This window comes from Eumetopias jubatus, unplaced genomic scaffold, assembly GCF_037043125.1.
Source record: "Eumetopias jubatus isolate StellerSeaLion01/CBP00866 unplaced genomic scaffold, mEumJub1_p1.0 scaffold_12, whole genome shotgun sequence".
NCBI classification, from domain to species: Eukaryota; Metazoa; Chordata; class Mammalia; order Carnivora; family Otariidae; genus Eumetopias; species Eumetopias jubatus.
Window position 1 is genome coordinate 45224626 of NW_028274818.1, and position 15238 is coordinate 45239863.

The window sequence follows — 15238 nt, forward strand, 5'->3', positions numbered from 1 at the left end:
TTATTTCTGCTCTGAAGGTCCTTGGCACTATTTAAGTTGTGGAACTCTTCAATGCTTGTTTCTATACCCTAAGTTGTCCCCAGATTTACTCCCCTGGGGTAAAATGAAAATTAAAGGGAAGACAGAGCAGTGAAAAAAAATTCTTTTAAAAAATACCAAAGTATAAAGATAGGCAAAGTGATGCTAAAAATCCAAATTAAAACTAGACCAGAATATTTACATATTTTATTAAATCTTTACAATCAGTAATTATAATCAAATACAATTATATACAAGGATTATATACATTTTGCCCAGACTTTTACATCACAGTACAGAGTTTCCCTTAGAAATATTGTATACATTTATCACCAAACAATAAAATCCAACAACAGTAGTGTTACAGCACCTGTTAGTACAGACATCTTTTTCATAAATTACATCATAAGAAAATATACGGCTGTAAATTGGGCTTTTAAAAATGTCTTTTATAAAATCTGAACATACAATATTTCATTCACAGAATGTTTTTTTTTCTATGTTCTGACTGAAGCCTTGTGCATAAAACGACCAGTTGGAATATTTACTAAATCAGCTCCCCTCCACCCCCTACCTCCAAAATTATAAGCACTACCTGAATTACTTATGCTGAGCTTCCTTTACGATGAATCTGGCATGGGGTTTGGTGAGAGAACAAATGCTGGTTTTATTGTAAAAAGGGCTATGATGGTAATTCAAATTTTTAAAAAATTCTCAAAAGAATAATTATATTAGAAATTAAAATCAGAGAGCGCAAAATTTTTCATTTTATTAATACTGTGAAGAAAAAGGGGAAAGTATAATGTCAAAAAACAATTTGTTCTGAAACAAGAATTGTATTCTTGTTGGAAGCCTATTAAAGGTTAAAAAGAAAAATAAAAACCACCTACCCAACAAAATATCCCATCCTAAACATATCCAGTAAATTACAATTCTGTCACACTTACAAATTTATGGAAAAATTATTGCAAATTAGGGCGTTATCATTTCAATGGACTTTCATGAGCAGAAAAAACTACAGCTATTTTTTAGTAGGTAAACAAGTTAAGTTTTAAAACTTGAAAATACCTGAATTAAATACTTGCTCTAATATCTAACTTTTCATTTTCAGATAAAATCCTTACTTGATTACACGTTTGTAAACATTGTATAAATCCTTCTTAGTCAAACAATTTTATGGCTGTGGTGATCACTTCAGCTCTGTTTCTATGCAGTCAACATTTAACTGAGGTAGACCAGATGTTTCTAAAATTCAGGATCTCACAGAATCCCCTGAATATTTAGGAAGTAAATAAAATGTCTATCAAAGGTATTTTAAAAACAAAATATTAAAAAAAAAAAAACACCTAATGCTGTTGGAATTGTTTAATGAACTCAAAAATAACTTCATGGCAGTAAGTCAAATAAGAATGTATAGAGTTAATGATAATGTTAAGAGTTTTGAAGCTGAACATTACACCTTCTTAACTAGGGAAAAATCAAGTATGATTCCTTCTGGGTGTTAAGTATAACTTGTTAAATTTTTTGCCTCTTTTTTTTTTTTTAAAGGATGCACGTTTCTAAAAAAGTGAACATTTTGCTTCTAGACTTCAGTGAATGGCAACAACCCCCCCTACCGGCCAAAGGCAGGGAGAGTAATAAGCTGGCTCTCGTATACCGTTGAGATCTTCACTGGCAAAAAACTCATGTGGTTTAGATTAACTTAGAAAAGTTGGATTTAGACAACAATGGCTCTGAGTTACAAACACAAAATCAAATCAATGTATATAAGGCTTCTGTAATCAAAGTCTTAGAGGAACATCTGCTCCTTTTCTCCAAGCCCCAGTCCTATAAATCAAGGCAAGTAATTAAGCTTCAGCTATTTTGGCAGCTTTGCAATTAATATGAACAAAGCACTATGTCTATCCTTCCGTATACTGTATGCATTATAGTTCTATCTTCTTACACCAAATTTCACATGCAAAAAGACTAAAATATCCATTTTAGTGTCAGGTTTAATTAAGGGCCAATAAAGGTCTTATACTACTACTTTTGCCCACCCTCCCCCCCAAATAGTGAATTCTCTATTAGTTTTATTACTCACTGACCCAATTACATTTAGCTGGAATTTTTGAAAGCAGCTATTTATCCCCTTATAAAAGAATATGTTTACCTGGGATCTAAGACATACTGTACATGAATATACATAACTACAATACAGCACTGCTCTTTTAACAGCTCCATATACAGTTTAAGTTCATCAGTACCTCAAAACCGTGTTTTAAGAAAAGATTATTATGTAATGTCACGGTAAAGAGAAAGAAAATTAAGTCTCACAAATATTCCTTTAGAACTGATTAAGTTTTAAAAAATAAATAAAATGAGTAAAAACATGATTTCAACTACAGGGCTGTCTACAGGATATCAACAACAGTTTTTAAAACTTAAATGTGGCCAGCACCAGACTGCCACCAAAAAAAAAAAGGAAAATAAATTCTCATTAAGCTATATGGCTATATGTTAGTTGCTACTGTGTAAGTTTCTTACACAGGTTACCATAGATTAATTTTCAAGTCCATGTCAGAAGGAATATCTGTTAAAAAAAAGTTTAAAAAAAATCTTTAAAAACCATGATTCAACAGAAAATGTGACAGACTCCCTAGGTGCATCTTTAGAAACCATAGTTTCAAAGATGAAAAACAGTTGTTTCCCTAGGATTTTTAGATCACTACCACAGTTTTATTATGGCTCCCTAAGATAGAAAAATGGAACAAAATGTATTCAGCTATTGGCGATATGGCCCTTGTGGCTCAAATTGCATACTAAACATGGGATGGAGTAAGGCTGATGGCTAGAGGTAATCACCTCTAAGAGAAATGAACTGGACAAGATTTATAATTTACCCGACAAGGATAGAACTTTAAGTTCCATTTCAGAGTAGTCACGGCTTTCCCTACGGAAGGCCCAATGGCAAGTTCATATTACTTTATAGTTTCTCCCTTGTTCCATTTTTCGTAAGTATTAAGTAACCAATTTCCATAATATATGACCTTTTTACCTGGTCCCAATGATTAATCTTTATGCAAAGAACTCACTGAGAAAGTACACTGGCTTCACCTTTGGTTTAAATGAAAAGGACATTGTTAAGAGAGAAAAAAAATCAAGTCATCTTGATCATTTGTTACACAATGAAGCAAGTGAAAGTGATGAGCAAAGGCTGTTTTCCCCATAAATGCATTTGCTTCATAACCACTTAGGTCACTTTGAGTGTTTTTGTGAAGGCAGCATAACCAGAATGCCCACAATACTCATATGTCTTTTCCCCAAAGAGCCTCTAACCCCAAAACCAAGAAAGCCGCACTTCCTTTAATTAGAAAGCTATACAAATACCTGTTCTCCACCATTAACTGAATTTGTTTCTGGTCTATCCAGAGACTGCAGAAATCTGGTTCCTAGGAATGCCCAGCAATCTTTTCCTGGCCTGAGGTGCTGCAGGGTGGTGCGATGCTGTCACAGGGTGGGGGTCAGGGTGGGGGAGGGGCTGTGAGTTTCCATTTTGAATGGGACAGTTTTAAGCAAGGTCAATTCTAACACAGCATGCTCCAGATTCCTATGATAACTATCTCAGTCAGAACGTGGTTGCTCATCACCATACTTAAAGACTCCCATTAGAGAGCCTGCTTAGTATCTGGATGTCTATGAACCACAGTTTGCCTTTTCTTTTTAAATACCTACCACCAGATTCTTTAGTGAGTCATAGTTCATCTTTCTCCATCATTTCAAATGCTTCTATATCTTCATTCCAGTCTGCTAATATGGAGTCTATAGGCTGGACCTTTTTACCCCAGCTAACATTAGGACTGGAATCTTCCTCAGTTTCTGATTGTTCTTGAAGTTGGTTATCTAAATCTGTACATTCACCATCAAGACTTGTAGTCTCGTGGTTTTCCATGGGGTTAGAATTCTGTTCAGAAGCAGAAACACTTGCAGCATTGTCCGTATCTGCGGGAGATGATGATTCTGGTTGCGAATTTAGAAAACTTTCCTCAGGAGACTCTTGATCAACCAAATCAACCTCCTGAGAACTTGATGTAATCTGTTCAGCACTCTGATTCTGAGAGTCATTTTCAGAGGATGGTTGTTCTTCGTTTTCCATTTCAGGATCTGTAAATGAAAGAAACAAGCTTCATGCTACTTTCCCACTCAAAATATTTACTATCACAGTTTTAAGAACATATTGGTTGTTGCAATAGAATGAAGAAATAAAAGAGAAAGAAAAGCATGTTAATGCAGAACAGTGAACATTAACATTGAAGAGTAAAAGTACTGCCTTCGAATAATAATGTAATCATTTTCCCTGTATATGCATTTTGCAAAATGTGACAGTACAAAATAAATATTCTTCCAAACTGAAAGGAATGACTCTAATAACTGTAAGACTGCCTTTAATGGGGATTAGCAAATGCTAAGAAATACACTAAATAATATTAAAGTGCAAATAAATTTGCACTCTGTCTAAAATTTATTGTTAAGTATCTAAATTCAGGAAAGCTTGTATATGAGAACATATGAAGTAGAATAAATTTTAAATAGCACTTCTATGTTTTAAGATAATATTCTTCTGAAAAGTGAAATTCCACTCAGTAAGCCATGAGAATGCTGATAATACAAAATTATGGATGATCTGAGGGTATTAATGTGGTTAGATAAAATATTTTCATAAAGACAAGCAAGAACTGAGATTATTTACAAAACCTGTATTTCATTATTGTGGGTCTATGAATTATAAGCTATCATTTTCAAATCCACTGGAAGGCTCAAGAGTAGGCTAAAGCTCTTGTACTGAAGGTAGAGTGACCCCACTAGAGGCATTCTGTTTCGGGTTCCTACAAGAACGCACGTAAACGGCACTGATCACACTGACGCCCTGTGGCCTCCTCCCAGGCTCTGTGGGCAGTCAGAATATAGGCCCTGAGCGTCCTCTCTCGGTGTGGCAGGCATTGTGCAAGGGGCTCGGGATAAAATGAGGCAAAACCAAACACCAGACCTGCCCTCATGGATCTTTTAGTCCAGTTGGGGAAAACATTTACAAATAATCACACAAAATAAACAGAAAACTCTAACTGTGACATGTTTTGTGTTGCTAGGAAAGCTTACGGGGAATAGGAAAGAATAAGGAGAGTTGAGGGTTTCCTTCAGAAAGTGACACTTGAGCTGAGATTAACCAGAAAAACTAAAGGAAGCAAGCATGCAGGAAGGTACAGAGAGGTGCATTTATGTACATCCTGATGAAGTAGGATTACCTGACTAGGGAAGTTTAAGTTCTTGGGGGCTGGGGAGGTCCCCACACTCTCTCTCTTCTAAGCTGTGGAAAAGGTATACTTTAACTCAGCAATGAGGAAAACCAAGGCGGGGACCAAAGAAGAGAACACAGGAGCTGGTCACTCATTTACACTAGGCTACCCTAAGTTCAAGGGAAAACAAAAAGGAAAACCTTCAGGTTTTTTCTAGATTGTATTAATCTGGTTTAGAAGTGTAGGAAAAGGTGTAGTACTGTCTCATCTAGTAATAAAAATTGTGCTTTTGGCAAAAAATTACCATAGGGATACATATTATGCAATATATTTTGGAAATCTAGCTAATACAATGATAAGAAAACAGAAAAGCCAGTGTAAATACAGGAAAAGAATAGATCAAACTGTATTTTTAGACTGTGTTGTATGCTTAAACTCAAAGCGACTCTTAATTTTTAAAAATACCATTAAGATAATAAAAGAACTTGAGGAGGGTAAAAGTAAGATAAACAGGCAAATAACCTCTCTAGAGTAACAACTGGTTAGAAATAAAATTAAGTACCCTTTTCATAATAAAAAACTGTAAAATGATTAAATTTATTATGAAAGATACAAGACCTACATTACTCAATACCATAAAAATTTTTTTTAAAGATTTTGTTTATTCATTTGACAGAGATAGATACAGCGAGAGAGGGAACACAAGCAGGGGGAGTGGGAGAGGGAGAAGCAGGCTTCCCGCTGAGCGGGGAGCCCGATGCGGGGCTCGATCCCAAGACGCTGGGATCATGACCCAAGCTGAAGGCAGACGCTTAACGTCTGAGCCACCCAGGCGCCCCCTCAGTACCATAAAATTTTAATGAAAACATAAAACAAGATCTGATTACATTTACAAGTAAGTGTATATTCCTGGATGGAATGTTATTATTTAACAAAAACTTCCTATTTATACATAAAGCATATAACTATCCAATTCCAAAATGAGCCCCATTTCTACATTTTTTTGTTTTCTTTTGGGACGAGATAGAACTATTTGGAAGTTCGTATGGAAGATTATACATCGAAGAGAAGTCAAGAAATTTTGAAAAGAATTAGTGAGAAGAGAGTTGCCTTATCAGGTATCAACATGCATTCAAAACAGCAAACTTTTATTATTGGCATAGGAGTGAACAGACAGATTAGTGGAAAAGAAGAGCAAGTCTCGAAACAGAGGAAATATATAAGACTATCTGATAGCTAGCCAAGAGGCGGCAATCAGGAAAGTAAAGATGGTAGATGGAGAAACAGAAAAGGCAAGGAAGGAGTTAGTGTCTGCCACACTGCTTCACAGCTTTATTCTACGGTGCGGGTTAGCACTCCGTATGGAGCATCAGAGTCCTCAGAGCATTAACAACTACATCACTGAATTCAGGAATGGTGTATCGGAAACACAGGAAGCATAAAAATGAAGAAAATCTCATGATGCAAAGACAAGAAAATGATTAAGTTTTAATAATAAAAGGACAAGGGAGCCTTGGCAAAGACCTAAGACTGGATGTTCTACAATCATTCATTTATCTGTATAGCCAGCATTTGCTGCAAGCCCGGATAACAGAGATAAGAGCAGGTAAAGAAGCAGGATGTAATATGAATGTCAAAGTAGAACTATATTAAAGAGTCCCTGGGGGTGCCTGGGGGGGCACAGTCATTTAAGAGTCCAACTCTTGGTTTTGGCTCAGGTTGTGATCTCAGGGTCGTGAGATCGAGCCCCACGTCAGGCTCTGACTCAGCATGGAGTCTGCTTGTCTCCTCTCCCTCTCCCTCTGCTCTCTCTCTAAAATAAATAAACAAATCTTAAAAAAATACACCCTTAGACGAACCATGAGAGACTATGGATTCTGAGAAAACAAACTGCGGGTTCTTGAGGGGGAGGGGGGAGGGGGATGGGTATTAACGAGGGCATATTCTGTGTGGAGCACTGGGAGTTATGCACAAACAATCATGGAACACTACATCAAAAACTAATGATGTAATGATGTATGGTGATTAACATAATAAAATAAAGACACCCTTAAATTTTACCTATGAGAATAAGAGAAAATTCCATTAAAATGGTGGTATTTATTTTTTTTTAATTTTTTAAAGATTTTATTTATTTATTTATTTGACAGAGACAGCACAAGCAGGAGGAGCAACAGAGGGAGAAAGAGAAGCAGGGAGCCTGACATGGGGCTCAATCCCAGGACCCTAGGATCATGACCTGAGTCAAAGGCAGATGCTTAACCAACTGAGCCATCCAGGTGCCCCAAAAAGGTAGTAATTAAACTGGGTATTCAGGATGGCTAAATTTCCTCAAAGAGGAAATGGGCCATGGGGGTGCAGATAGGGATGGATAAGCATTTCAAAAAAGGGAAGAGATGTACAAATGCATGAGATGCAAAGCTGCAGGAGAAAACATGCCGGGTTGTAGAAGGGGTGCAGGTAAGTATCGATTTGGCTTAACAAGAATGTTTCAGATGCTCCTTTCCAGGCAAAGAGGTCTGCATACATATTAAATTTTGCAGTTCAACTTTAGGGCAGATTCACCCCAATCAAGTTCAATGGGGGATAATCTTGGGAAAAGTTAACACTGCTAGACTTAAATCTTGAACAGTTCAAACCATGGGACCTTTCTTTTCTTTCCTACATTTTCTCTGTCCACCTCTTTATCAGGTAGATATAAATATAGGAGTAGCTCTGAAAACATCAGTCTACAGCTCTCAAGGCAATATAGGCCTACCCTGTAAACTGAAAGCATGATAACATATGGAACCTTTAAAATGCTGATTCTTTTCCCCCTGAAAATACTACTGAGAACAGGAAATTGATTCTGAATTATAAACTGTTTCAATCTGAATCTAAATGTAACAGTACAGTGTCATTTGTTGGTGAGCACAGAGCTGGAATAATTTTTTTTTTAAGATTTTATTTATTTATTATTTATTTGACAGAGAAAGACACAGCGAGAGAGGGAACACAAGCAGAGGGAGTGGGAGAGGGAGAAGCAGGCTTCCCGCGGAGTGGGGAGCCCAATGTGGGGCTCAATCCCAGGACCCCGGGATCACGACCTGAGCCGAAGGCAGACGCTTAATGACTGAGCCACCCAGGCGCCCCTGGGCTGGAATAATTCTTAAAATTTGGAAAGGTGGAACACATGAGAGACATATTAAAACTTCCACGGATAGTGAATTGTGCAAGACTGTTGAATCACAGATCTGTACCTCTGAAACAAATAATGCAATATATGTTAAGAAAAAAAAAAAAGAAGATAGCAGGAGGGGAAGAATGAAGGGGAGTAAGTCGGAGGGGGAGATGAACCATGAGAGACGATGGACTCTGAAAAACAAACTGAGGGTTCTAGAGGGGAGGAGGGTGGGGGGATGGGTTAGCCTGGTGATGGGTATTAAAGAAGGCACGTTCTGCGTGGAGCACTGGGTGTTATGCACAAACAATGAATCATGGAACACTACATCAAAAGCTAATAATGTAATGTATGGTGATTAACATAACAATAAAAAAATTAAAAAAAAACTTCCACGGATACCTCAACTTTTAGAAGTAGGACTGGTCTGACCTGAGGAAGCAATATTTCCACTTGATAAATTTCTAATGCTTTACTTGTGAAGAAGAATGTGTAATGAGATAGCTGAACATTTTTGCTAGCAGATAGGACTACTGCAGATATTTCTATATTAATGGCTGGGACTTCTCATCAGAATAAGAAAGCGAGAGTGGGAGTAGGGGTTTGTTCTGGGGCTTCTATTTTCTGTATCAACATGTGGGAAGAATTGCTCAATCAAAACTATGTGACTTTATAAAGGAAGTATGTATTTGTGGAATGAGATTTTTAAAGAGTAATCTGGAGGACATGTTACTGTTCAGATTTTAAGGATGCTAATTATTTGGGGTTACTTATATAATCCTACCTAGTACCCTTGATGGTACAGTATGGTTCATACATAGCTGGGAGACTTAAAAAAAAAAAAAAAGAGGTACATTCTTAGTGTTGTTCAGTGTTTCTCAAGTGTAGCTGAGTGTAATTACCTGGGATGCTTGTTTACAATGTCAGATTCTGGTCCCCTGCCTTCAGAGAGTCTGATTCAATATTCTGGAGTAAGACTCAGGAATCTACACTTGTAACAAAAGCATCAGCATCAGCTGATGCAGAAAAGAAACACTGGGGCATGCGGTAATGGCACAGGATAAATTAATGACAACACTCCAGACATCAACTTCTTAGGATATTTTCCTAAGTGAATAAAGTAGCTGATTTAATAAAACTATTACTGAGTTTCTGTTATACTGATAATTTTGTTACATTGACTTTGTTAATGCAGTTGTACAATATTTGAAAGAGCTACATAAAAAGGGGAGTTTTTAAAGACTTTTTGTCAAAAGATCACTCTGTAACACAATCACAGCTCACTAACTTTAGAGACCAACAAAACTTTTAAAAATATATCATTTACATAAAGCCCTTTTACTGCACGGTCCTTAAAAGAATACTCTTCAGATAATATTTTTTATACAGTAATCCCCCCTTTTCCACGGTTTCCCTTTCTGACATTTCAGTTACCCACAGTCAACCATGGTCAGGAAGCAGATGACCCTCCGCCTCCTGACACAGCATCAGAAGGTCAATAGCAGCCTAATGCTAGGTCACACTGCCTATGTCATCATTCCCCTCACTTCATCGCATCACGTAGCATTTTACCATCTCATATCACCACAAGAAGGATGGGTATAGTACAGTAAGATATTTTAAAAAGGCCAGATTCCCATAAATCCCATTACAGTATATTGTTATAACTGTTCTGTTTTATTATTAGTTATTGTTATTAGCCTTTTATTGTGCCCAACTTATAAATTAAACTTTATCACAGGTATGTATGCATAGGAAAACATGGTATACACACAGAAGAGTATACTATCCACAGTTTCAGGCATCTACTGGGGGGTCTTGGAATATATCCCCCAAAGATGGGGGGTTGGGGGACTACCTGTAGTAGAATTTACCTTTTTCTCTTATTTTCTCTGTATGAGAAGCATATGCTTTACTGACCTTGTAGCCCTAATCCCACGTACCCCTACACACGTACAAGTTTTTAAAACAAGCTGATATTTTAAATACTTTACATTATATTCGAATAAAAGTGATCAAAAGTAATACATGCCAAAACAACACTGTCTTTGTTAGACTGACTCTTACATGGACTAGTGAATTCATCTATATTATATGGATATATAATTCACAGGATTTGTTATGACAGGAATAAAGAATTATTATTGTGGGACAGCTGACTAGACATGAAAATAATCTAATTACATTAAGCCAGATATTACCATGTATCCACTGAAACAAATTATATATATATATATATATTTTGCACATGCATGTGTATATATACACATGTACACATACATATATACATATATATAATTTAAAGCTTATTAATACAAGATACTTACTACTATTAATAATGTAGCTTGGAATCATTTTACCTTTTAATATTGCTGCTGAAATTCCAATGGTAGCACAAAATAGGGGGGAGAAAAGTAAAGGCATTAAAGAGTTATATGGAATAATAATTTGCCTGTGTTTGATGTGCCTAAATGCATATATGTAGGAGAGAAGGTCTGAGGTGAGAAAAAAGACTTAGGAAAAAAAAAGTCAGGAACACAGGAGGATTTAAGAAGATTAGAAATCCTTTCTTTTCTGTTCCAGTTTTATCTATACATCCTTACATACATGCATCCTACTCACTTCATTGCTCTTAAATAGTGGACATGTGGAAGAATCTCAAAGAAGAATAAAGTAACACAAGAAGATAAAACACTGATTTCGCTAGTACTAGATTATCGCTAAACTTTTTTTACTATTTCACTTGGAAGTTACACTGAATTGAATCAGTTACCTCCCTAGCTGTCAGACAAACATCCCCAGGGATTCAACAACCCTGCACAAATCCCATAGCTTTAGCCATTTACAGGTAATGAGAGAAGTACAGTTCTCTCTCCAGACGCCTCCAGTGGATAAGGAGGACTGCTCCCACAAGCAGGATGGCAGTCTATGTCTGATGGGTCACCTTCCCTCACTTCTGCACTATCCCTGGGTGTCAAACTAAAAAAGAGTACTAGTAAGACCTTGTATTTATACAATAATTTGGGTTTCAAATAGCTTTCAAGTTACTAACAAACATTTTGGCCTAGCGAGGACTATATATTGTCACGAGTTAAGGCATGGCTACCCTGTTCTTCAGACATCAGCCAGTTGTAACTCTTGTAACTTAAAAATCCCTATGTGATAAACTTACACCTCAGTGGATAGAACCTGCTAGATTTTTATTGCCTTCACCAAGACAGTGGTCATTTGATTATTGGTGGCCTGCTCAAACCCAACTACTATTATATTGTATACAATACCATTTGATACAATCTTTTTATTCTTTATAAAAGAAATGTAAGATGCAGTATCAGCAGAACTGAATGGTGAACATTTGTGGATATTTAAATTGACTCTCTTGATATATTAACTGTATTTTTATCACTGGGCAGAACCACAGCAAAAGTGACAAATGACATAAAAAATACAATTCTAAAAACATCCTAAGTCAGCAAAGCAAAATAAATGTTTTAAAACGCTTACTTCCAAAAGAAAAATATTTTTTGAAACCATCTTCTATTTTACCAGTAAACCAAAAATAACTTTTTGTAACTCATTTTTGTTATCAAACTAGTAAAATTAATGCTAAGCTGTGTAAAAAACACATGAGTTTTTACCCTTACCTCTATCTTTTGCTTTATCAGAAAGGAGCACTTCCACCTCCTCATACTCCCGGATGGCATCCAGTATGATACTTCCTTCTTTACTGAATAAGAATAGCATGGGGATCTTGATGTCATCTGTGTCTTTTCCATCACCTGCCATCTGGAACAGAGGGGCAGTATCACTGCTGCTCCCCTCATTGTCATCTAGCCAGAAAATGAATACAGCAAACATAAAAACATCTGTCCATTAAAAAGATCTATAGACCAATCTTTACGATTTTTCCCATTGGCGGCATTTACTTTATGCATCAAGAATCATAAAAATTAACATACTTTTAGAGCTCACTAATTCCACTTCTAGAAATTTATCCTGAGGGAAGAACTCAAAACAAGCAAAATGATCTATGCACAAAGTAGTTTACTGGAGTGCTATTTATAATTGTGAATAACTGAACTATTATAAGTAAATTATAATTAACTACTTGATGCAACACACAGAAAAGCGGAATATTATTACATGAAAAAAGGAAAACACAAAATTCTATGATTATGACTAAAAACTTCCATATGCTTATGAAGAAGCCTAGAAATAGAAACATTCAAAGACTTGGCTTACAATGATAGAACTATGAATGAAATTTCATTGCTGTTTAAGATTTCCTTTAATGGCATTTACCAAACTATTAATTGATAGTTCTTGTTTCTCAACTGTTCACAAAGAAGAATGATGATCGTGGTTTCTCCTCTCTAGGTTGAGGTAAACACCACTGTTCTTTTACTCTGGTGAGGTAACTGCAGTAGGACCGCTAAATACTGTTTTACTGGCAGGGGCCGGTCACGCCCCCCCTCTAACCTCACAAGCCAGATGAGAAGCCTGCCTGTCCCTTCTTGGAGAGCTTGCTCTGATAGGCCCCGCTAAGTGGAGAATACCATGTAGGACCCACCTCCTTAGCAATAACTGACTGGATAAAGCATGGCCACCTGGCTCTCAGTCTCTCTGGAGGCCCCGGAAGTGGCACACAGAAAGACTGAGTTTCAGTTAGCAGTGGGTAGTGATCTAGTAAGGTGACACAGACTCAGGGCTGAGGCTGTAATTTTAGAATAACCTTTTTGGAACTAACGAGCAAAGAGGGAGCAAGCTGGTGAGAAGCTGGAGAACGAAGCAGAACTGCAGAGATGCAGAGAAGAGAGTCTAGGAAGACCCAGAGATAAGAGAGAGAGGTGAACAACTCTACTAGCTATCATGGTTCCTGATGATTTTTTACTCAGCTGAATTTCTTACTCTTGCATTCAATTAAAATAATCCAGCTCCATGTAGTAAACAAACCTCCCTTCTTAAACCATCTTAAATCAATTACTGTCTTACAGCCAAATGATTATTTCTAAGATAATTTTTACTTTTAGTACTTGCAATAAAAAAACACCTAAGGCCTAATTTGCTCATTTATATACAATGAAAACCAGCAAAACCAAACAAAATACTTCATCAGAAATAAAAAACATAGGGAAAGAAAAGAAGTTATAATACAAGAAAGTTTCCCTTTAAAAATGAAATTTCCTGAGAGTAAGGACCATTGCCTCTTATTTGCTTACCCACTGAACTCAATAGAGGATTCTGCTACTAATAGCTACTAAAGAAAACAAACTTGACTTGACAAACCTTGCAGAGTGTAGAATACCATGAGAATTAGACTTATAGGGAAAATCTAAACTATTCCATATGTATTCCAGCCTTTATATATTTTTTAATCTTGGCAAAGAGGTGTTCAAAATGATAGTGATGACAAGCTATTAAATTCTTCAATAAAAGAAATCTCAGTGTGGAAAATAACCAAGGATGGAGAGGTTATTTAAGTTGGGCAGCAGCAGTCTTTTTCTGTAATTGGCCAGGGAGTGGATATTTTAGGCTATGCAGTTCTTCTCCACTCTATTACTGTTGCTCAAAAGTAGGCATAGACAATATTAAACAGATTGGCATGGCTGTGTTCCAATAAAACTTATTTACAAAAACAGGCAGTGATGTGGACTTGGCCTACAGGCTGTAGTTTGCCAAGTGCTGATTTAAGTTATTAAGAAGAATTTCTCCTAATACTTACTTAACTATGAAATCTATGTACCCAATAAATCAACACTGGAGTACCCGTATAGGATAAGCAGAAAAGAAAAGTAAATACTTATTTTCACTGAAATAAATCCTAGTATTGTAAATGCCTTAATTTTTATTTACCATGAACTGAAAAAGGAAATCTATACTAGTAAGAAAGAAAAAATTCAAAACAGATTTCCCCCGTGAGAGAAGCCATAAAAACTTAACTTCATCATTAGAATGTGACCTCAGGTTTTATAGTTCTGAATATTTAAAGCAAAGAAAAATTTGGGGCACCTGGGTGGCTCAGTCAGTGAAGTGTCTAACTCTTGATTTCGGCTCAGGTCATAATCTCAGGGTTGTGAGATCGAGCCCCGCATGGGGCTCCCCACTCAGTGGGGGAGTCTGCTTGAGATTCTCTCTCTCTCTCTTCCTCTGCCTCTCCGCCCCTCCACCCCACTCTTTCTCTCTAAAAATAAATACATACATCTTTAAAAAGAAAAGAAAAATTTATATTTTCCCTGGCAGTCATGGCATGCTTATTATAAGTGATTGCCTATGAAAACTAAAACAGCGGAACACACTGGTTGAAATACAGAGGTAAAATGATTTGAGTTTGTAATTTGAGTGGAAAAAGACCTGAGGAAATAAAAATTTGCTGGCAACTAGTGCTTATACCTATGATATGTAAACGATTATGCTAAGAAATTTTATATATATTATCTTCAAACCTTACAACCACCTAAAAGATATTTACTACCACTTATTACTAGAGCTCAAAAAATATTCTACTGAACAAACTGATAAACTAAATCTGGGCCAAGGTTACACCACAATTTTGTGGAAGAGCCAGGAACTGCACCCCAATGTATTTGACTCCAAAGCCTGCATCTTTGTGGAGGAATGGGTATTTTTAATGGCTTCCCACTGGAGGTGGCAGGGTGTAATTCTTGCCCTTAGAGGGCTTTGGATCTGAAAGCACATTTTCTTATTCATGGTGTTGCGTCCTTTGGGGTGGTATCCCCACGTTCACACCTGTCCCCAAGTACTTTTTCTGGCATTAATATACAGAAAC

At 36.6% G+C, this 15238-nt stretch overlaps 1 protein-coding gene across 2 annotated transcripts in view; it reads right to left on the bottom strand.

The window, feature by feature from the left end:
* Positions 1 to 208: 208 nt before the first annotated feature.
* Positions 209 to 15238, bottom strand: part of EDEM3 (ER degradation enhancing alpha-mannosidase like protein 3) — a 68789-nt gene continuing 53759 nt past the window's right edge. For both annotated transcript variants that reach the window (XM_028121539.2, XM_028121538.2), the window contains exons 19-20: positions 12096 to 12281; positions 209 to 4161 (exon numbers count right to left, since the gene is read on the bottom strand). In XM_028121539.2, the coding sequence (XP_027977340.1) occupies positions 3752 to 4161; positions 12096 to 12281 (596 nt within the window). In that variant the 3' untranslated portion in view covers positions 209 to 3751. The remainder of the gene's footprint in view (positions 4162 to 12095; positions 12282 to 15238) is intronic.